At 43.5% G+C, this 21,345-nt stretch overlaps 2 protein-coding genes across 2 annotated transcripts; one reads left to right on the forward strand and one right to left on the reverse strand.

Moving 5' to 3' along the window:
• Positions 1 to 413: 413 nt before the first annotated feature.
• On the forward strand, positions 414 to 14,074 carry LOC129863949 (potassium channel subfamily K member 4-like). Its single transcript, XM_055936414.1, has 9 exons — positions 414 to 621; positions 2,404 to 2,533; positions 3,053 to 3,317; positions 9,416 to 9,533; positions 9,630 to 9,790; positions 9,907 to 10,093; positions 12,300 to 12,442; positions 12,643 to 13,275; positions 13,383 to 14,074. The coding sequence occupies exons 3-8, from the start codon at positions 3,129 to 3,131 to the stop codon at positions 13,258 to 13,260; spliced, it is 1,416 nt and encodes a 471-aa protein (XP_055792389.1). The 5' UTR covers positions 414 to 621; positions 2,404 to 2,533; positions 3,053 to 3,128; the 3' UTR covers positions 13,261 to 13,275; positions 13,383 to 14,074.
• Positions 14,075 to 17,021: 2,947 nt separating this feature from the next.
• LOC129863272 (high choriolytic enzyme 2-like) lies at positions 17,022 to 18,235 on the reverse strand. Its single transcript, XM_055935167.1, has 5 exons — positions 18,222 to 18,235; positions 17,738 to 17,871; positions 17,487 to 17,599; positions 17,168 to 17,237; positions 17,022 to 17,098 (listed from the first exon to the last, which is right to left on the reverse strand). Exons 1-5 carry the CDS (start codon positions 18,233 to 18,235, stop codon positions 17,022 to 17,024), a joined length of 408 nt encoding a protein of 135 aa, XP_055791142.1.
• Between the last annotated feature and the right edge of the window lie 3,110 nt (positions 18,236 to 21,345).

A 21,345-nucleotide genomic window follows, 5' to 3' on the forward strand; every position in this document is an offset into this window, starting at 1 on the left:
ATCCTGGCACTGTCAGACTGAGACACTGATACTCTGCTACTCATACCCATAGAGAGAGCTACACAACTACAGTATATTGTAGTAGTGTGAAAAAGTGTTACGCTGTATGTCTGAATAGTGGAATTGCTTGGAACCATGTGGGATATGTTGTTGATAGCTTTCCACCTATTCCAGGTGCCCGTCCTCCCCAAATAAGGTGCCACCAACAGCCTGTCCAATTTCCACAAGAGACACTGTTAGTCCCTACCCTCCTCTCCACTTATTGCCTTGGAGAAACTGAGTGATCCAAATCAGGGTAGAGGAAACAAACAAAAAAGCAATAAGCTCATTCTAGCTCAGTGTATCTGCATTGACCCCTCCCTCCATATCTCCGACTCCCTTTCTCTCACTCATTCCACCTCTCCCTCTGATTCCACCTCTCTCCCTAGCTCTCTCTCTTCTTGGAGTCAATTTGATGGAGTAGCTTTTCATTTCTTGGACACTCAGCAACAGCCTCTCCCACGCGCTCATGCACATGCACGCTCGTGCACGTTTACTCTCCTAGCGTCTAGTGTGAGTGTGTGAAAGAGACCCTTCCTATAGCTGCTGATATCCTGGATTTTTAAGATCGTTCATTTTGAGGTAAGAGATGACCACAGGCTTCACCCCCTGTGTGTTAGAGAGACCACAAATCCTGCTTCCATTGGATGAGATAATGAACATTGCAATTGTTTCATTGTTACAGATAAAGTACCCCATGTTAACTTAATTCTGTGTAATCGAAGGATGTATTCTCAGGCATTTTGACTGTGTTGTGTGAAGTATCTGTACCTTAGAAGTGCCATGACTTGAGTGTGATAGGTATCTCAAGGATGACGTCTTTATACAACGTTAGGCATTAAATCTGTTCATGGTTTTCTATAACTGTGCAGTTATGTTAAAATGGAGAGATTGTAATTAAGAACAATTAAAATAAAACCTTGTTAAAGTTTCAAATTATTGTTTGGTGGCACTGAAAAGGCCTTTTCGACAGCTTTTGTAATTTTATAAAACATAACTTGACTGTCACTAGTGATTGATGTCAGCTAATGCACATGACTAAAAGGGAGGTTGAAGGGCAGTTATTTTGATCTGAGAGCATGTGCAAAATAGCTGCACGTTAGGATGAAAGGCTTGTCTGTCTATGTATTTTTTTGTGTATCCCGAGCAGCTGCTGAAGTTGTTTGGCTGGGTAGTGTAAATTTCACTGTGTGGGTGACAGGTTATTGGTCTCAGGTTAAATCAGGCCCAGGGGAGTTGCTGACTGCAAAAGCAAGGTTATATCTTAGATGAGAGAGAGAAAGCACAGATGTGACCTGTCACACACTTACAGTACATACAGTGTAGGCCTACTGCACAACGTCAATACAGAAAATCAGACAGAAGACAATATTACATCTACATGTAAATATACAACATTAGTGTGTCCCTGGGGTCTTGACCCTGGGCTGACTAAAAATCTATAGCTGTATCAAGGACTAAATTACCCAATCACTCAGCAGCTTGGAAAGGACATTACACTGAATGTGTAATTCAGCTCAGTCACATCACATCCGGGACCTGAGAATCATGGGGTAATAATTCTTCACACAGCCGAGCCTGCTAGTGTGGCATGTCTGGTATAGAATAATGTTTCTCCCCTGTGTTAAAGGACAGACATGGCCGGAGGCACGTGCACACACATACACACACATACACACACACACCTTTTTTGGGCTCTAACCCACTCTGCTGGCTGAAGCACACCTCTATTTGTCTATTGCCGCGTTCAAGACGACTCGGAACTTGGAAGTTCATTGTAGAAAGATAAGAACATAATTTTCCACTTGGAAAGTATTTGAGTCAACCAATAGGAAGCTCTACGTCAAAAAAAACATATCTAACTTTAACCTGAGATTCAGAGTTTGCGAGTTATCTTGAACATAGTATTTTTTATGTTTATTGACTCTGCATTTTGTATGTTTGTGTATCTTGCTCCATCCACCATTATATCAGCTTGCTAATTTTTTTCTCTCCCCAATGTGATCCATTAGAGATATGCATCTGTTGTACGTTCTCTCTCTCACACAGGGTTTTGGTTGACAACTCATTTTCTGTCGTTTTGGTGACATTACGCTTACAATCAAAAGCATCATGTAGCAGTGCTGAACCCCATGCTTCATTGTCAAACAGGGAACCTCTCATCAATGGAAAACAAACAACAAACAATTCTGAACAACAGGGAATTGTCGTGTTCAAAGTTTATTGATCTCATACATAATAACTAACCTTTAATATGATCTTTGTAATGTTGTCAAACATTAATGAGTAATCTCTTCAGTAACTAGTGGTCCAATAACAATGGTTATTTTGTTCAACACCAACTTCTTGGTAAAACCCACCCAGTGTCCCCACCTTCGGGCTGTGAGGAGGACGGCCACCCCCGCAGCTACGGGTCCAGAATCTCTATCCTCAGCCGCAGAGAGAAGAGCAGCTGGAAGAGGAGGAAGAGGGAGGAAGAGAAGGAGAGAGAGAGGTAAACAAGTGATGAAGAGTAGTGTGGTAGATAGTAATGATCCTTTACTTAGACACATCTCTGGTAGAATTCAAGTCCATTCCTGGTTTCAACTCATACCGCATCCATGATGCCACCGAAAAACAACACTAGGCTTGTCTGCTCCAGTGAGACATGATTGCTTCATGCTTATTAGACTGTATACAGTACACTCTTAGAAAAAAAGATGCTGTCTAGAACCTTACGCGGTTCTTCGGCTGTCCCCATAGGAGAACCCTTTGAAAACCCCTTTTTGGTTCCAGGTTCTCCTATGGGGACAGCTGAAGAACCCCTTTGAAACCCTTTTTTTAAAGAGTGCAGCCTACACATATAGTGTAACCATCAGCAACATGTTTATAGGTTTCCGGTCAGTAATATGATGGGCGCTACAGTCTGTATTACGTTTAGTTTCAGGTTAATGATTACCTTGCAGTTTAGCTAATGTGGGTGACATCTGTTTCCATGGGCTTGCTGTCTGTGTCTGGTCTGTTTGTTCTGCAGCTGGGCCCCAGAGCGCTCCAGCACTGGCAGCGGGGGGAAGAAGCGTGCTTCTTTGGGGCTTAACGAAGGTGCAAGCATGCGCTGCTCCACCCTCCTGTGTATCCTGACGGGGGTGCTGCTCTACCTAGTGCTGGGGGCCGTGGTGTTCCAGGCCCTGGAGGCTCCCCATGAGGAGGGCCAGCACATACAGCTGCAGGACACACGCAGAGCCTTCCTGGAGAACTACACCTGCGTCAGCCCAGACATCCTGCAGGCCCTCATAGAGGTACCCTACATAGGCTACACACACCTAGAGAACAAACAGGTTAAAATGACTGAATGACTGGGATATTAGACTTTCGGGGTGTCCAAGGCATCGGTCATGTAATCCAATGAGACCTCTATAGTTGGGTTGCAGTATAATCAATCAATCAAATGTATTTATAAATTCAGCTGATGTCACAAAGTCCTGTACAGAAACCCGGCCTAAAACCCCAAACAGCAAGCAATGCAGGTGTAGAAGCACGGTGGCTAGGAAAAACTCCCTAGAAAGGCCAGAACCTAGGAAGATACCTAGAGAGGAACCAGGCTATGAGGGGTGGCCAGTCCTCTTCTGGATGTGCCGGGTGGAGATTATAACAGAACATGGCCAAGATGTTCAAATGTTCATAGATGACCAGCAGGGTCAAATAATAATAATCACAGTGGTTGTCGAAGGTGCAACAGGTCAGCACCTCAGGAGTAAATGTCAGTTGGCTTTTCATAGCCGATCATTCAGAGCATCGCTACCGCTCCTGCTGTCTCTAGAGAGTTGAAAGCAGGAGGACTGGGACAGGTAGCACGTCCAGTGAACAGGCCGCAGGCAGAACAGTTGAAACTGGAGCAGCAGCACGGCCAGGTGGACTGGGGACAGCAAGGAGTCATCAGGCCAGGTAGTCCTGAGGCATGGTCCTAGGGCTCAGGTCCTCCGAGAGAGAGAGAGAAAGAAAGGCGAGAAAGAGAGAAAGAAAGAGAGAGAATTAGAGAGAGCATACTTAAATTCACACAGGACACCGGGTAAGACAGGAGAAATACTCCAGATATAACAGACTGACCCTAGCCCCCCGACACATAAACTACTGCAGCATAAACACTGGAGGCTGAGACAGGAGGAGTCGGGAGACACTGTGGCCCCGTCCAGACAGGGCCAAACAGGCAGGATATAACCCCACCCACTTTGCCAAAGCACAGCCCCCACACCACTAGAGGGATATCTTCAACCACCAACTTACCATCCTGAGACAAGGCCGAGTATAGCCCACGAAGATCTCCACCACGGCACAACCCAAGGGGGGGGGGGGGGCGCCAACCCAGACAGGAAGATCACGTCAGTGACTCAACCCACTCAAGTGACGCACCCCTCCTAGGGACGGCATGGAAGAGCACCAGTAAGCCAGTGACTCAGCTCCTGTAATAGGGTTTGAGGCAGAGAATCCCAGTGGAGAGAGGGGAACCAGCCAGTCAGAGACAGCAAGGGCGGTTCGTTACTCCAGGATCTTTCCGTTCACCTTCACACTCCTGGGCCAGACTACACTCAATGGGCCAGACTACACTCAGTAGGACCTACTGAAGAGATGAGTCTTCAATAAAAGACTATAAGGTTGAGACCGAGTCAGCGTCTCTCACATGGATAGGCAGACCATTCCATAAAAATGGAGCTCTATAGGAGAAAGCCCTGCCTCCAGCTCCCTTAAGGAGGCCTGCGTCTTGGGGCAGGATATAACAGGCAGGATATAACCCCACCCACTTTGCCAAAGCACAGCCCCCACACCACTAGAGGGATATCTTCAACCACCAACTTACCATCCTGAGACAAGGCCGAGTATAGCCCACGAAGATCTCCACCACGGCACAACCCAAGGGGGGGGGGGGGGGCGCCAACCCAGACAGGAAGATCACGTCAGTGACTCAACCCACTCAAGTGACGCACCCCTCCTAGGGACGGCATGGAAGAGCACCAGTAAGCCAGTGACTCAGCTCCTGTAATAGGGTTTGAGGCAGAGAATCCCAGTGGAGAGAGGGGAACCAGCCAGTCAGAGACAGCAAGGGCGGTTCGTTACTCCAGGATCTTTCCGTTCACCTTCACACTCCTGGGCCAGACTACACTCAATGGGCCAGACTACACTCAGTAGGACCTACTGAAGAGATGAGTCTTCAATAAAAGACTATAAGGTTGAGACCGAGTCAGCGTCTCTCACATGGATAGGCAGACCATTCCATAAAAATGGAGCTCTATAGGAGAAAGCCCTGCCTCCAGCTCCCTTAAGGAGGCCTGCGTCTTGGGACCGTAGCGTACGTGTAGGTATGTACGGCAGGACCAAATCGGAAAGATAGGTAGGAGCAAGAATCATCAAGAGGTAAAAGGTATTACCAAGAGTATCTTACATTTTTTGGGTTCTAGTCAAGATTCTAGCAGCCGTGTTTAGCACTAACTGAAGATTATTTAGTGCTTTGTCTGTGTAGCCGGAAAGTAGAGCATTGCAGTAGTCTAACCTAGAAGTGACAAAAGCATGGATACATTTTTCTGCATCATTTTTGGACAGAAAGTTTCTGATTTTTGCAATGTTACGTAGATGGAAAAAAGCTGTCCTTGAAACAGTCTTGATATATTAGTCAAAAGAGAGATCAGGGTCCGTAGTAACGCCAAGGTCCTTCACAGTTTTATTTGAGACAACTGTACAACAATCAAGAATAATTGTCAGATTCAACATAAGATCTCTTTGTTTCTTGGGACCTAGAACAAGCATCTCTGTTTTGCCCGAGTTTAAAAGTAGAACATTTGCCGACATCCACTTCCTGATGTTTGAAACACAGGCTTCCAGGGAGGGCAATTTTGGGGCTTCACCATGTTTCATCGAAATGTACAGCTTGTGTGTCATCCGCATAGCAGTGAAAGTTAACATTATATTTCCGAATGACATCACCAAGAGGTAAAATATATAGTGAAAACAATAGTGGTCCTAAAACGGAGCCTTGAGGAACACCAAAATGTACAGTTGATTTGTCAGAGGACAAACCATCCACAGAGAGAAACTGATATCTTTCCGACAGATAAGATCTAAACCAGGCCAGAACTTGTCCCAATAGACCATTTTGGGTTTCCAATCTCTCCAAAAGAATGTGGTGATCGATGGTATCAAAAGCCACACGAAGGTCTAGGAGCATGAGGACAGATGCACAGCCTCAGTCTGACGCCATTAAAAGGTAATTTATTATCAGTGCTATTATCGGGTCTAAAACCAGACTTAAGCGTTTCGTGTATATTGTTTGTCTTCAGGAAGGCAGTGAGTTGCTGCGCAACAGCTTTTTCTAAAATGTTTTGAGAGGAATGGGAGATTCGATATAGGCCAATAGTTTTTTATATTTTCTGGGTCAAGGTTTGGCTTTTTCAAGAGAGGCTTTATTACTGCCACTTTTAGTGAGTTTGGTACACATCAGGTAGATAGAGAGCCATTTATTATGTTCAACATAGGAGGGCCAAGCACAGGAAGCAGCTCTTTCAGTAGTTTAGTTGGAATATGGTCCAGTATGCAGCTTGAAGGTTTAGAGGTCATGATTATTTTCATCAATGTGTCAAGAGATATAATACTAAAAAACTTGAGTGTCTCCCTTGATCCTATATCCTGGCAGAGTTGTGCAGACTCAGGACAACTGAGCTGTGGAGGAATGCACAGATTTAAAGAGGAGTCCATAATTTGCTTTCTAATTATCTTTTTTTTTCCTCAAAAAAGTTAATGAGTTTATCACTGCTGAAGTGAAAGCCATCCTCTCTTGGGGAATGCTGCTTTTTAGTTAGCTTTGCGACAGTATCAAAATAAATTTAGGATTGTTCTTATTTTCCTCAATTAAGTTGGAAAAATAGGATGATCGAGCAGCAGTGAGGGATCTTCGATACTGCACGGTACTGTCTTTCCAAGCTAGTCGGAAGACTTCCAGTTTGGTGTAGCGCCATTTCCGTTCCAATTTTCTGGAAGCTTGCTTCAGAGCTCGGATATTTTCTGTATACCAGGGAGCTAGTTACTTATGACAAATGTTTTTTGTGGTGCAACTGCATCTAGGGTATTGCGCAAGGTTAAATTGAGTTCCTCAGTTAGGTGGTTAACTGATTTTTGTACTCTGACGTCCTTGGGTAGGTGGAGGGAGTCTGGAAGGGCATCAAGGAATCTTTGGGTTGTCCGAGAATTTATAGCACGACTTTGATGATCCTTGGTTGGGGTCTGAGCAGATTATTTGTTGCGATTGCAAACGTAATAAAATGGTGGTTCGATAGTCCAGGATTATGAGGAAAAACATTAAGATCCACAACATTTATTCCACGGGGCAAAACTAGGTACAGTGTTTGACTGTGGCAGTGAGTAGGTCCGGAGACATGTCCAAAACCCACTGAGTCGATGATGGCTCAGAAAACCTTTTGGAGTGGGTCTGTGGACTTTTCCATGTGAATATTAAAGTCACCAAAAATTTGAATATTATCTGCAATGACTACAAGGTCTGATAGGAATTCAGGGAACTCAGTGAGGAACGCTGTATATGGCCCAAGAGGCCTGTAAACAGTAGCTATAAAAAAAATGATTGAGTAGGCTGCATAGATTTTATGACTAGAACCTCAAAAGACGAAAACATACATATATTTTTTGAAAATTGAAATTTGCTATCGTAAATGTTAGCAACACCTCCGCCTTTGCGGGATGCGCAGGGATATGGTCACTAGTGTAACCAAGAGGTGAGGCCTCATTTAACACAGTAAATTCATCAGGCTTAAGCCATGATTCAGTCAGGCCAATCTTATCAAGATTATGATCAGTGATTAGTTGATTGACTATAATTGCCTTGGAAGTGAGGGATCTAACATTAAGTAGCCCTATGTTGAGATGTGAGGTGTCACGATCTCTTTCAATAATGGCAGGAATGGAGGAGGTCTTCATTCCAGTGAGATTGCTAAAGCGAACACCGCCATTTTTAGTTTTGCCCAACCTAGGTCGAGGCACAGACACGGTCTCAATGGTGATAGCTGAGCTGACTATATTGACTGTGATAGTGGCAGATTCCACCAAGCTTGGGGTGCTGCCTGGCCTGCACCCTATCTCATTGTGGAGCTAGGGGAGTTAGAGCCCTGTCTATGTTCGTAGATAAGATGAGAGCACCCCTCCAGCTAGGATGGAGTCCGTCACTCCTTAACAGGCCAGGCTTGGTCCTGTTTGTGGGTGAGTCCCAGAAAGAGGGCCAATTATCTACAAATTCTATATTTTGGGAGGGGCAGAAAACAGTTTTCAACCAGCGATTGAGTTGTGAGACTCTGCTGTAGAGCTCATGACTCTCCCTAACTGGGAGGGGGCCAGAGACAATTACTCGATGCCGACACGTCTTTCTAGCTGATTTACATGCTGAAGCTATGTTGCGCTTGGTGACCTCTGACTGTTTCATATTAACATCGTTGGTGCCGACGTGGATAACAATATCCCTATACTCTCTACACTCGCCAGTTTTAGCTATAGCCTGCACCATCTTCAGATTAGCCTTAACATTAGTAGCCCTGCCCCCTGGTAAGCAGTGTAGGATCGCTGGATGATTCGTTTTAAGTCTAATACTGCGGGTAATGGAGTCACCAATGACTAGGGTTTTCAATTTGTCAGAGCTAATGGTGGGAGGCTTCGGCATCTCAGACCCCGTAACGGGAGGAGTAGAGACCAGAGAAGGCTCGGCCTCTGCCTCCGACTCGCTGCTTAATGGGGAGAACCGGTTGAAAGTTTAAAGTTTCTGTCGGCTGAATGAGCGACACCGGTTGAGCATTCCTACAGCATTTCCTTCCAGAAGCCATGAGAAAATTGTCCGGCTGCGGGGACTGTGCGAGGGGATTTATACTACTATCTGTACTTACTGGTGGCACAGATGCTATTTCATCCTTTCCTACACTTAAATTACCCTTGCCTAACGATTGCGTCTGAAGCTGGGCTTGCAGCACAGCTATCCTCGTGGTAAGGCGATCGTTCTCCTGTATATTATGAGTACAGCTACTGCAATTAGAAGGCATCATGTTAATGTTAATACTTAGCTTCGGCTGGTGGAGGTCCTGACGAACCACGTCCATATAAACCGTCCGGGGTGAAAAAAATGGAATGGAAAAAGTCGAGTGAGTGAAAAAATAAATATATAAACAGTAATAAAAAATAAAAAAAAAACGTAAAGTTGGCAGGTAGCAAGTAAGGTTAGCAACAAACTGCACAGCAGCACGTAAACAAGTCTACAAGTTGTACAATGCAAATACAGAAATATTCAGGTACAAACACTACCATCACTGTTTCTCTTCTCTCTCATCACTTTAACTTCCTGACTGTCCCATCCCAGGAGGTGGCAGATGCTGTGGGTGCGGGTGTGGATCCTAGCAGCAATTCCTCCACCTTCACCAGCCAATGGGACCTGGCCAGCGCCTTTTTCTTCTCTGGGACCATCGTCACCACCATCGGTAAATCAGCAGGCTGATCTCCCCTATGTTTAATCCATTGTTACACACTGACACTACCTATCCCAATCCTAAAGCTCTACAAACCATCATCCTCAGGTTTTGGGAACATCTCCCCGAAGACAGAAGGGGGGCAGCTGTTCTGTATCTTTTATGCCCTGGTGGGGATCCCTCTGTTTGGTATCCTGCTGGCTGGAGTTGGAGACCATCTGGGGACCGGGCTGAGGAAGGCCATCCTCAAAATAGAGTTTCTCTTAGCGGTGAGACACTAAATATTTGGTTTAATGTGTTTCCTCTGTCTTTCTCGGCCTGTCAGTATTTCAGTCCCTCCATTTCCTTCTTTCCTCTTTTTCATGTTTTGCTGTCTCCCTCTCAGAAATGGAAGGTGAGTCCTACTATTGTTCGAGTCATCTCAGCCATACTCTCCATCCTGTTGGGGGTAGCACTCTTCGTTGCAGTGCCAACGCTGGTGTTTCAGGAGGTGGAGAAGTGGACTCTCCTGGAGGCGTCCTACTTTGTTGTCATCACCCTGACTACAGTGGGTTTTGGAGACTATGTTGCAGGTACTACCGCCACTGCATTTAGGATTGGGTCAAGGAATCTGTCTCAAAAGATCTAAACACACATCTCATTGTTGAAACTCTCTTTACATTATTGAAACTCTTTTTACATTGTTGAAACTCTCTTTACATTGTTGAAACTCTCTTTACATTGTTGAAACTCTTTTTACATTGTTGAAACTCTCTTTACATTGTTGAAACTCTCTTTACATTATTGAAACTCTCTTTACATTGTTGAAACTCTCTTTACATTATTGAAACTCTGTTTACATTGTTGAAACTCTCTTTACATTATTGAAACTCTCTTTACATTGTTGAAACTCTCTTTACATTATTGAAACTCTTTTTATATTGTTGAAACTCTCTTTACATTGTTGAAACTCTCTTTACATAGTTGAAACTCTCTTTACATAGTTGAAACTCTCTTTACATTATTGAAACTCTTTTTACATTGTTGAAACTCTCTTTACATTGTTGAAACTCTCTTTACATTGTTGAAACTCTCTTTACATTGTTGAAACTCTCTTTACATAGTTGAAACTCTTTTCATATTTGAAACTCTCTTTTCTTAGTTGAAACTCTCTTTCCAAGTTGAAACTCTCTTTTCCTAGTTGAAACTCTTTTCATATTTGAAACTCTCTTTTCTTAGTTGAAACTCTCTTTCCAAGTTGAAACTCTCTTTTCCTAGTTGAAACTCTCTTTTCCTAGTTGAAACTCTCTTTACATTGTTGAAACATTCTTTACATTGTTGAAACTCGCTCCCTGTTGAAACTCTCTCTTTCAGTGTTGAAACTCTCTTTTCCTAGTTGAAACTCTCTTTCCTAGTTGAAACTATTTTCATTGTTGAAACTCTCTCCCTGTTGAAACTCTCTGTTCCTAGTTGAAACTCTCTGTTCCTAGTTGAAACTCTCTTTTCATTGTTGAAATTCTCTCCCTGTTTGAAACTCTCTCTTTCATTGTTGAAACTCTCTCCCTGTTGAAACTTTCCATTTCAGTGTTGAAACTCTCTTTCACTGTTGAAACTCTCTCTTTCAGTGTTGTGACACATTAACAGACACAAACACCTGTACTCCAGATTAATGTAGTTTAGGCGGCCTGAGGGATAAAATACTCATTATTACTCATTAAACTGGACATTTAATTTACTCTTTGTGAATAATTTAATCTTTGAATGAAAGTTTAATTATTAACCCCATAGAGTTTTCTGGCAGCTCAGTGTAATGTTCACAAATGTGTGATTCATTTAATAAACCCCTAGAGTCAATGTCTGCGCACCCGCTGAAATCTAATTAGCATAATAAAAAAACTCCCCATAAAAATCTGTGTTTTTAAAATGATATTTAACCAGGTAAGAACACATTCTTATTTACAATGACGGATAACCCCCCGGACAACGCTGGGCCAATTGTGCGCCGCCCTATGGGACTCCTGATCACGGCTGGTTGTGACACAGCCTGGGAACAAACCAGGGTCTACAGTGACACTGCAATGCAGTGCCTTAGACCGCTGCGCCACTCGGGAGGACTGTTTAATCTAGAGATATCTCTTTGCATGGGCTGCGTCTTAATTCACCTTATCCGCCGATGTCGGCCTTCCGCATCTGTGGTGAAAGGTGGCAGAGCTACAGCGCTGCTTGTCAGACCATGAGACATCCCGAAAATCGGTCTTCTCGTGAAAACGTCTTTAGCGGTTTTGGCCTACAAACTATTACGACCCCGCTATGGAAACATGATACTTTTTTTCCATGTATAAATCTGTTATTCAATGTGTTTCTATGGGCTAATAACAGTAAGGCCAAATTCAATGTTTCATCAAATATGTTTTTTATACCTAAAGGGGTCCTAAAATTCAAAATCAAATAGCTAAATGATCCTTGGTATGATCATTTTAAAACATGATGCCACCGAAAAACAACACTAGGCTTGTCTGCTCCAGTGAGACATGATTGCTTCATGCTTATTAGACCGTATACAGTACACTCTTAGAAAAAAATATGCTATCTAGAACCTTAAATGGTTATTTGGCTGTCCCCATAGGAGAACCCTTTGAAAACCCCTATTTGGTTCCCCCCCAGGCTTAGATTCTAGGGGTGTTTAACAGCAGATCTGTCATGTGTAAACTAACCTTTAGACCTGTAAAGTTGCTGATTCTCCATTGTCTACACCTGTAAACACCTATCTATTCCTATCCTCTTGCTTATCTCTGTCAGGTGATAGCGGAGATGGTGGTAAAGACCACTGGTACAAGCCCCTGGTGTGGTTCTGGATCCTGCTGGGCCTGGCCTACTTTGCTTCCATCCTGTCCATGGTTGCAAACTGGCTTCGGGTCCTGTCCAAGAAGACCAGGGCTGAGGTGTGTAAAAACTGATCGGGCCCAAAATGGGAGAGTACAACCTACAAGCAAATGGTCTGCACTGTACACTTTGTCACCTATAGACACCTGTTCTATTTCTCAATGATCCTCCCTTCCTCTCTTATCAACTCTCAAGTGTGTTGTGACTTCATTAAATTCTCTTTAAATAGTGATTTGATCTCTTTCCTCTCACTTCCCAGATGGAGGAGCTCAGAGCCCGTACCACTGACTGGGGTCAGAACATTCAGAACATGTCCGTGGACTTCCGCATGCCAGACGACCCCTTCAAGCGGCGACGACGAAAGCGTCGACATGGCCCTCGCAGCCGAGGCAATGGGGCAGGCCATGTGTCTGGGGCCCCTGGGGAGAGGGGCAGAGTGATGGAGAATGGCCAGCTGAACAGCCAATCAGAGACTGGATCATCCTCATACTCTTACTCATCCAACGAGTCAGAGTCTGGATCTGCGACAGGGTCAGAGGTCACGCAGCATGAGCGGGTAGTAGAGGAAAAAGAGAAGGATGTCGATAAGGAGAACGCCTTCCCAGAATCCCTGTATTCCCAGCCTCTGGACTACTTTGGAGAGAACCTGGCATACATTGATGAGTCCTCAGATGCAGTTAGTGGAAAATTACATTTGGATCCCCTGTTGGATCCATCACAGCCCGTCTCTACACGCTCACGAAAGCCCAAGAGGAGACGGCCCAGAAGGCCACCCCCAGAGAAGAGCCCTAAAATTAGCCCTACCAAACCTGAGAAGAAAGAGCCCAATGGAGACATAAAACCCCATGAAAATCCACCGCCACCAAAGGATAGATGAACCAAATGCTCAAAGGTGAGTTTGTATGTTTTTTCAGAGCATGTTGAAAATGGATAAACATGAAAAAAAAGACAAATGATGAAACTGTCAAGCTAGAAAACCCCTGACTCTGCTCTTTTTAGGGGTGAAGGGAAGAAGAAGTTATGTGGGAAGAACTGAACCTGATTGATTATGTTTTATTCACTACACTGTTCATGTTTCATAAACATAGTTTGAGTGTGTGTATGTTGTGTATGCCTGATTCAAATAGGGAGTAAGCCTTGATGTAATAGCAGAGTGACTTATTCAAATAATCCTAACAAAACTTAACCATGTCACTTCTTTAACCTGATGTTGCCTTGGTAGCGTTTTAATAAGGAACACAATCTTATGTGCCCCACTTATCTATGTTTGCTTATGGAGTGAGCGCTCCCTACCGGGCAATCATGAAACTGCAAAGCCCTGTTTTCTCTGGATAAAATAAGCAGTGAAGCACACCAACATGCAATGTTTTTTTTATTACTCTGAATCAATTTATATTTTTTGCCATTAGGGGAAAAAAGCCTTATGACAATAACTCTCCCATAATGAATTTGTCCCTGAATGTCTGGAGCCCAAACTTTAGAGAACAAAGCTTTGGTATATAATAGGAAAGTTGTAATTCAAGTCATGAGTAAATCCTGTCTCTGCCAATAACCATATCTGGTCTTGCATGACCTTAGCCTAAGTATTACACTAGTGACGTTATTACTGTGTGCACTGTGTACAGCATATGCCATTGTATATATTTTTGAGTATTATTCTTTGAATGTATTACACACAACTGTCCTGTAAAATAAACAACACATTTCTAAAATAATCAGAATACTATTTTGTGTGTGCATGCGTGTGAGAGATTTTCCAGCATTTGCATTGTTTTCCTGAGGAACGGAAAGATGACTGTCAGTAAATGAAGGACAATGAAGATACAGTGGCACACTGAGAATGAATAACAAAGTCATTTAGAATTATATTGCATACAACCATCTTTTCTCAGTTCTTCAATTAACAAACTACATACCTGAAATTAGAAAAACAACATATAATATGTCTTATCAACACATTATGCAACCATTTGCACTTAAGAACACTTAACAAATTAAAATTGGGAAATAAATTGCAAAAAAAAGTTTATACTCACTGCACTGACACAGCTTGTTGATCATTTGGAAAATCTGACCATAACTCTATACTCATGATTCTTGCTTACAACAAAGGCTCAAACAGGAAGTACCAGTGACACGCTCAATATGGAAGTGGTCAGACTGTTTCGCTAGCGCAGACTGGAATATGTTCCGGGATTCATCCGATTGCATAGAGTTTACCACATCAGTCACGGTTTCATTAATAAGTGCATCGATGACATCATCCCCACAGTGAACGTACTTACATATCACAACCAGAAGCCATGGATTACAGGCAACATCCTCACTGAGCTAAAGGCTGCCACTTTCAAGGAGCGGGACACAAATGCAGACGTTTATAAGAAATCCCACTATGCTCTCCGAACAGATAAAGAGTCAATACAGGACTAAGATCGAATCCTACTACTCTGGCTCTGACGCTTGCAGGATGTTTTTATTTTTTATTCGAACCTTTATTTAACTAGGCAAGTCAGTTAAGAACAAATTCTTATTTACAATGACGACACCGGCCAAAACCAGACGACGCTGGGCCAATTGTGCACAGCCCTATGGGACTTCCAATCACGACTGGTTGTGATACAGCCTGGATTCAAACCAGGGTGTCTGTAGTAACACCACTAGCACTGAGACGCCGTGCCTTAGACTGCTGCGCCACTCGGGAGCCCCTTGAAACATGTAGGTTGTGGCAGGACTTCCAAACTATCACAGATTACAAAGGAAACCCATCCGCAAGCTGCCCAGTGACACAAGATGATCAAACAAGCTAAATACCTTCTACACTCGCTTCAAAGCAACAAACACTGAACCATGAGAGCACCAGCTTTTCCAGACGGCTGTGAGATCCCGCTATCTGTAGCCAAAGTGCGTAAGACCTTTAAGCAGTTTAACATTCACAAGGCTGCAGGGCCAGACAGATTACCAGGACGCGTACTCAGAGCATGCGCTGACCAGCTGGCAAATGTCTTCACTGACATTTTCAACCTCTCCCTGACTCAGTCTGTAAAACCTACATGTTTCAAGCAGACCACCATAGTCCCTGGCCCAAGAACGCCAAAGTAACCTGTCTAAATGACTATTGCCCCGTATCACTCATATATGTAGCCATGAAATGCTTTTGAAAGGCTGGTCATGGCTCACATCAACACCATCATCTCAAACACCCTGGACCCACTCCAATTTGCATACCACCCCAACAGATCCACAGATGACGCAATCTCTATTGCACTCCACACTGCCCTTACCCACCTGGACAAGAGGAACACCAATGTGAAAATGCTGTTCATTGACTACAGCGCAGCATTCAACATCGTAGTGCCCTCAAAACTCATCACTAAGCTATGGACCCTGGGACTGAACACCTCCCTCTGCAACTGAATCCTGGACTTCCTGACGGGCCTCCCCCAGGTGTTGAGGGTAGGCAACAACACATCCGTCACGCTGACCCTCAACACGGGGGGCCCTTAGGGATGCATGCTTAGTCCCCTCCTGTACTCCCTGTTCACCTACGACTGCCTGGCCATGCACGACTCCAACACCATCATTAAGTTTGCTGACAACATGACAGTGGTAGGCCTGATCACCGACGACGATGAGACAGCCTATAGGGAGGAGGTAAGAGACCTGGCAGTGTGATTTCAGAACAACAACTTCTCCTTCAACATCAGCAAGACAAAGGAACTGATTGTGGACTACAGGAAATTAAGGGCTGAGCACGCCCCCATTCACATCGACAGGGCTATAGTGGAGCGGTTCGAGAGCTTCAAGTTCCTCGGTATCCACATCACTAAGGATCTATCTTGGTCCACACACACCAACACAGTCATGAAGAGGGCACTACAATGCCTCTTCCCCCTCAGGATGCTGAAAGGTTTTGTCATGGGCCCTCAGATCTTCAAAACGTTCTACAGCATCTTGACTGGCTGCATCACCGCTTTGTATGGCAACTGCTCGGCATAAGACCGCTTGGCGCTACAGAGTAGTGCGTACAGCCCAGTACATCACAGCTCCCTGCCATCCAGGACCTTTATTCCAGTCGGTGTCAGAGAAAATTCTTAAACATTTTCAAAGACTCCAGCCACTCAAGTCATAGACTATTCTCTCTGCTAGCGCACGGCAAGTGGCACCGATGCACCAAGTCTGTAACCAACAGGACCCTGAACAGCTTCTACCCCCAAGCCATAAGACTGCTAAATAGTTAGTGAAATAGTTAACCAAATAGCTACCCGGACTATCTGCATTGACCCTTTTTGCACAAACTTTTTTGACTCATTACACATACGCTGCCGCTAATGTTTATTATCTGTCACTTTATCCCTACCTATATGTACATATCTACCTCAATTACTTATCTACCTCAATTACTTAGTATCCCTGCACATCGACTCGTTACTGATACCCCATGTATATAGCTAAGTTATCGTTACTCATTGTGTATTTATGAATACTTTTATTATTATGTGTTTTACTTTTCTATTATTTCTCTATTTTCTTTCTCTCTGCATTGTTGGGAAGGGCCTGCAAGTAAGCATTTTACTGTTAGTCTACACCTGTTGAAAACGAAGCATGTGATTAATTAAATGTGATTTGATCCTCTGAACATCAACATCCTATTTTCACAGACGGGCTAGGAATAGGAGTGATGGTGTCCTTCCCATTCTCAATTGAGAAGGCAGGTCCTAAAATGGAAGAGGGACACATTTTATGAGAAAAGAACAGTATCAAAACAGTAGGCCGTGGCAATTGACTCTTAAAAAGTGTGCCATGCACAACAGATGAATTGTCATATGGCGTATTTGGATTGTTGGTGTCCTGTTTCTGGAAGTATAGATGGATATGAGTATATGTGAAAGTGCTTCTGATACTTGTTGATGTTGTTGAGGTAAGATAGCGCAATTCTTAAAAGGTGTCGATGAATTTGATTTGATATATGGGCACTTGACCATGAGAGTGAGAGGATAGTTTTCCCCAATTGATCAATAGATCTTGACATACTGGTCCCTGTCACTCCTGTTGTGCTCATGGTAGATGTACAGTGTGTGGACATGTGAGTAAAAGTCATCCAGTTTTACTCTGAATGTCAATGTAGTCTGACTGGCCACTCCAGAGACCAAATCGAATACAGGTTCTTGTGTGAAATGATTTCATGGACGTCTCAATCATAGCCTTTTCGGGGTCATCTGTGATGAAGACCAATAAGACTTCTGTCTCACTTGCGTTATCACATCATAACATCAGATTATGTGTGTTCATGGTTTAAGAATAAATCATGAACGTGCTATGTCAATTTATTAATAAAATGAAATAATTATTTTCACTTACAGAAGTAATCGTCTTATGATATAACACCTCCACCAGTCCAGAGGAGGATTTGGTCCATCTGCAGTAGTTGCTGTTGCACCAACACTTCATGGCGTTTCTGGTCCTGAGTATAGCTACATCTGGCTCATCCCTTAGTGCAAAGAGTCAAGTGGATGGCTCATCCCTTAGTGCAAAGAGTCAAGTGGATGGCTCATCCCTTAGTAAAAAGAGTCAAATGGATGGCTCATCCCTTAGTGCAAAGAGTCAAATGGATGGCTCATCCCTTAGTGCAGAGTCAAGTGGATGGCTCATCCCTTAGTGCAAAGAGTCGAGTGGATCACATAACAAAGATATGGATTGTAGATGTTATGTTAATCAGATACTGACTTGTGAGCTTATGAGTAAATCATATGTACCTTTGTTTTTCTCAAGGATCCTTGTAGTGATGTCTAAAATATTAGATTATTTGGTAATGACATCTGAACAGGAGTGTACAGTTACATGGCAGCTGCCATACTGCAGAATTTAAATATTTCTTGCTAGTTCAGCATTGTGTTTCTAGCTAGTGTTGTAAATTGCACAAATAATATGTACCTTTTCAATATACAGTAGACTGGATTATTATATAGCACTGCACAGTATTGTGCATTTAAAGTTTAGACTTACCATCCTCAATGGGCCATTCTTGCAGAGAAGACAATCACTGTGTGAGTGATTCTGAACACTACAGTGAGTTGAGAGTTTAGATAGGAGCTCAGCCGTGCCGAGGACTCCAGCTTTTACAAGGGGATAGTGGGCCAGGCAAGAGCAAGGCCAAGATGGTGAAGTTGAGGCTCTGGTCCATGCTCCATTAATCGAGTGGAGATGCTCAAGGTGGAAGCAGGTGTGTGAGTGAGACAGAGCAAAGTTTTTATACAGCCACACAGGTTGGGACCACCAGTGGGCTTAGGCCATATGTCAACACGAGGAGCCTAAAACAAGTATTTTAGAAGAGGGATTAGTACAGTCACCTCGCCATCCATTCAGTCACTGACTCAGGATACATCTACAAGGGCAGGTAGAGTTGTGATAGCTATGTTTTTCATGAATAATCTTAGCTCTAATTAATCTTCATCTGATTACAGATAGTAGGCCTAGGCATCTACAATGTATGAGTCAAGCTGGACATATGGGAGTACGGAGTTGGCAAAGCTCCCATACTAAGACATTAAAATATCACTCAAAGAAGAGTGAATTTATAGAATCCATTAGAAAATTAATTAAGTGCTGTATATATTACAAGGATTCTTTGAATTTAACATAAATCTGTATTGTATAGCAGACTGATTAAGAGCTATATTCATTCCGTACTGCTAAAATTCAGCATTACAGCATGATTGAAATTTAAAGGCAATGTTCCTGTGTTAGCAGAGACTGCATTCATGGTAAACGCTGCAGATGTCGGCTCAATAGGACATGACCTTTACATTTCTAGCGTGCTCTCTGTAACACTTCAGCGATACAGATTGAATAGAGCCCTAATGGTCCAAATGCTTCAGTTTTCAGCGAGGGAGTCCATTGTGGATGTTCTGTCACTAAATAAACCCCTGCTTTTAACAGTAGGCTAACACTTTACATTAAGGTACCATTTAGGGCCTCCTGAGTGGCGCAGCGGTCTAAGGCATCACTACAGACCCAGGTTCGATCCCAAGCTGTGTCACAGCCAGCCATGACTGGGAGACTCTTGAGGCAGCGCACAGCGTTGTTCGGGTTAGGGGAGGGTTTGACCGGTCGGGATGTCCTTGTCCCATCATGCTCTAGCCACTCCTTGTGGTGGGCGGGGTGCCTGCAAGCTGACTTCGATTGCCAATTGTATTGTATTGGTGCAGCTGGCTTCCGGGTTAAGCGAGCAGTGTGGCAAGAAGCAGTGCGGCTTGGCAGGGTTGTGTTTCGGTGGAGGCATGGCTCTCGACCTTTGCCTCTCCCGAGTCCATATATGGGAGTTGCAGCAAAGGGACAAGGCTGTAACACCAAATTGGGGAGAAAAAAAGGGGTAAAAGTACAAAAAATATATACAGTACACGTCAAAAGTTTGGACACACCTACTCATTCAAGGGTTTTCTTTATTTTCTACATTGTAGAATAATAGTGAAGACATCAAAAAACACATATGGAATCATGTCGTGACCAACAAAGTGTTAAACAAATCAAAATATATTTTAGATTCTTCAAAGTAGATTCCTCAAAGGTACCATTTATAAAGAGTATACAGTTGTTTATAAATAGTAAATAATAAACTACAGATAATAGTTAGTTTACTATAGTTAAATTATAGTTTATTGTATTACATTGTTTAACATATATAGAAAAGAGTTTTGATCCCATAACCATGTAATCTGACATACTGGGTGAGGTTGCTGCAGTAATCCCTCTGCTAAAAGGCATGTTGACCCAAAGTGATGATAAAAAGCATAAGCCTGACTGGTAGCCCCTCCCTATGTGGGTCTCTGACAGTCTCACACACCTGTTCCTATGCACCGGATGACGGTATCATAGGTCAGCCATTTAGATAAGGTAGAGGTTAATCAAACTCGACCAAAACAACGGAATTGTCATGGAATCGCGTGGGAGAAAGGGCCGTAGGGGAAAGTTCCTGAGTCTCCTCATTGCCCTCCAGAAAAATGTGCCTACATTTAGGCTATTGTTCATATGTGTATTTCACATGTTGTGGTAAAAAGCTGAGTATAATGCTTGTATAGATGTCAACCCCAACACATGTTCATCGTCCTCTGGGGTGGCAGGTAGCCTAGTGGTTAAGAGCGTTGGGCCAGTAACCGAAAGGTTGCTAGAATCCCTGAGCCGGCTAGGTGGAAAAATTGTCCGTTGTGCCCTTGAGCAAGGCAGTTAACAACAACTGTGCCAATGATGTTGATTAAGGCAGCCCCCACACCTCTCTGATTCAGAGCTTACATGCGGAAGAAGGATTTAGGTTGAATGCATTCAGTTGTCCAACTGACTATCACCTTTCCCAATCAACTGCATTACAGAAAAAAGCAACTGATTTACCACCACCGAGTTCTGTATACTAACCATCTTACATGAACAGGACTTTGCATTTAGCAGTCACTTCTAAACCTGAAAAGGGACAACTTGTACAGCCAAATCTATCCAAATCAGACTTTAGTAACCACATTGTGGGCCTGTTACAATACATCAATCATGATGGATTTGATGAATATCCAATATTTTTAGATCAGATGTGTGGACTGTGCTCCAATCTGGTCAATGGAACGGTCTACGCTCCTTTACCGCATCTATGGTTGCTATTTTCATACCATTCTGGAACTTTGAGGGGTCATGACATAGCCTCTCTAGTAATTCAATAGGATCTCAATGAGCTTATTCTACATTGTAGTGCAGGCGAGTTTGAGAGTATCAAACTGTGATATATCCAGTGCTTGACTTGGACAGGAGCTCACTAGAGCTGAGTACCAGCACCTCAAATGTTCTTCTGCTCGAGCTCCTGTTCCTCTTATAGAATATTAGCTCAAAAGAATTATGGTGCTCCTGCACCTAAATATAAACAGTAGGCCTACCGGCACCCAAAATGAGTACTGGCAGCTATTTCAGTCCAAGTCAAGCACTG

Source organism: Salvelinus fontinalis, chromosome 10 (genome assembly GCF_029448725.1).
Source record: "Salvelinus fontinalis isolate EN_2023a chromosome 10, ASM2944872v1, whole genome shotgun sequence".
Taxonomy (NCBI): domain Eukaryota; kingdom Metazoa; phylum Chordata; class Actinopteri; order Salmoniformes; family Salmonidae; genus Salvelinus; species Salvelinus fontinalis.

Bases quoted from the DNA above. Each gene is read 5' to 3' on its own strand.
- LOC129863949 (XM_055936414.1), top strand. From the start codon at position 3,129: ATGCGCTGCTCCACCCTCCTGTGTATCCTGACGGGGGTGCTGCTCTAC. The intron at 9,534-9,629 runs GTAAATCAGCAG...CATCATCCTCAG, and splicing joins GACCATCGTCACCACCATCG to GTTTTGGGAACATCTCCCCG. The intron at 12,443-12,642 runs GTGTGTAAAAAC...CTCACTTCCCAG, and splicing joins CCAAGAAGACCAGGGCTGAG to ATGGAGGAGCTCAGAGCCCG.
- LOC129863272 (XM_055935167.1), bottom strand. The intron at 17,238-17,486 runs ACTGGATGACTT...CTATACTTCCAG, and splicing joins ACATTGACATTCAGAGTAAA to AAACAGGACACCAACAATCC. The intron at 17,099-17,167 runs GTCAATTGCCAC...CTTCCATTTTAG, and splicing joins GCATGGCACACTTTTTAAGA to GACCTGCCTTCTCAATTGAG.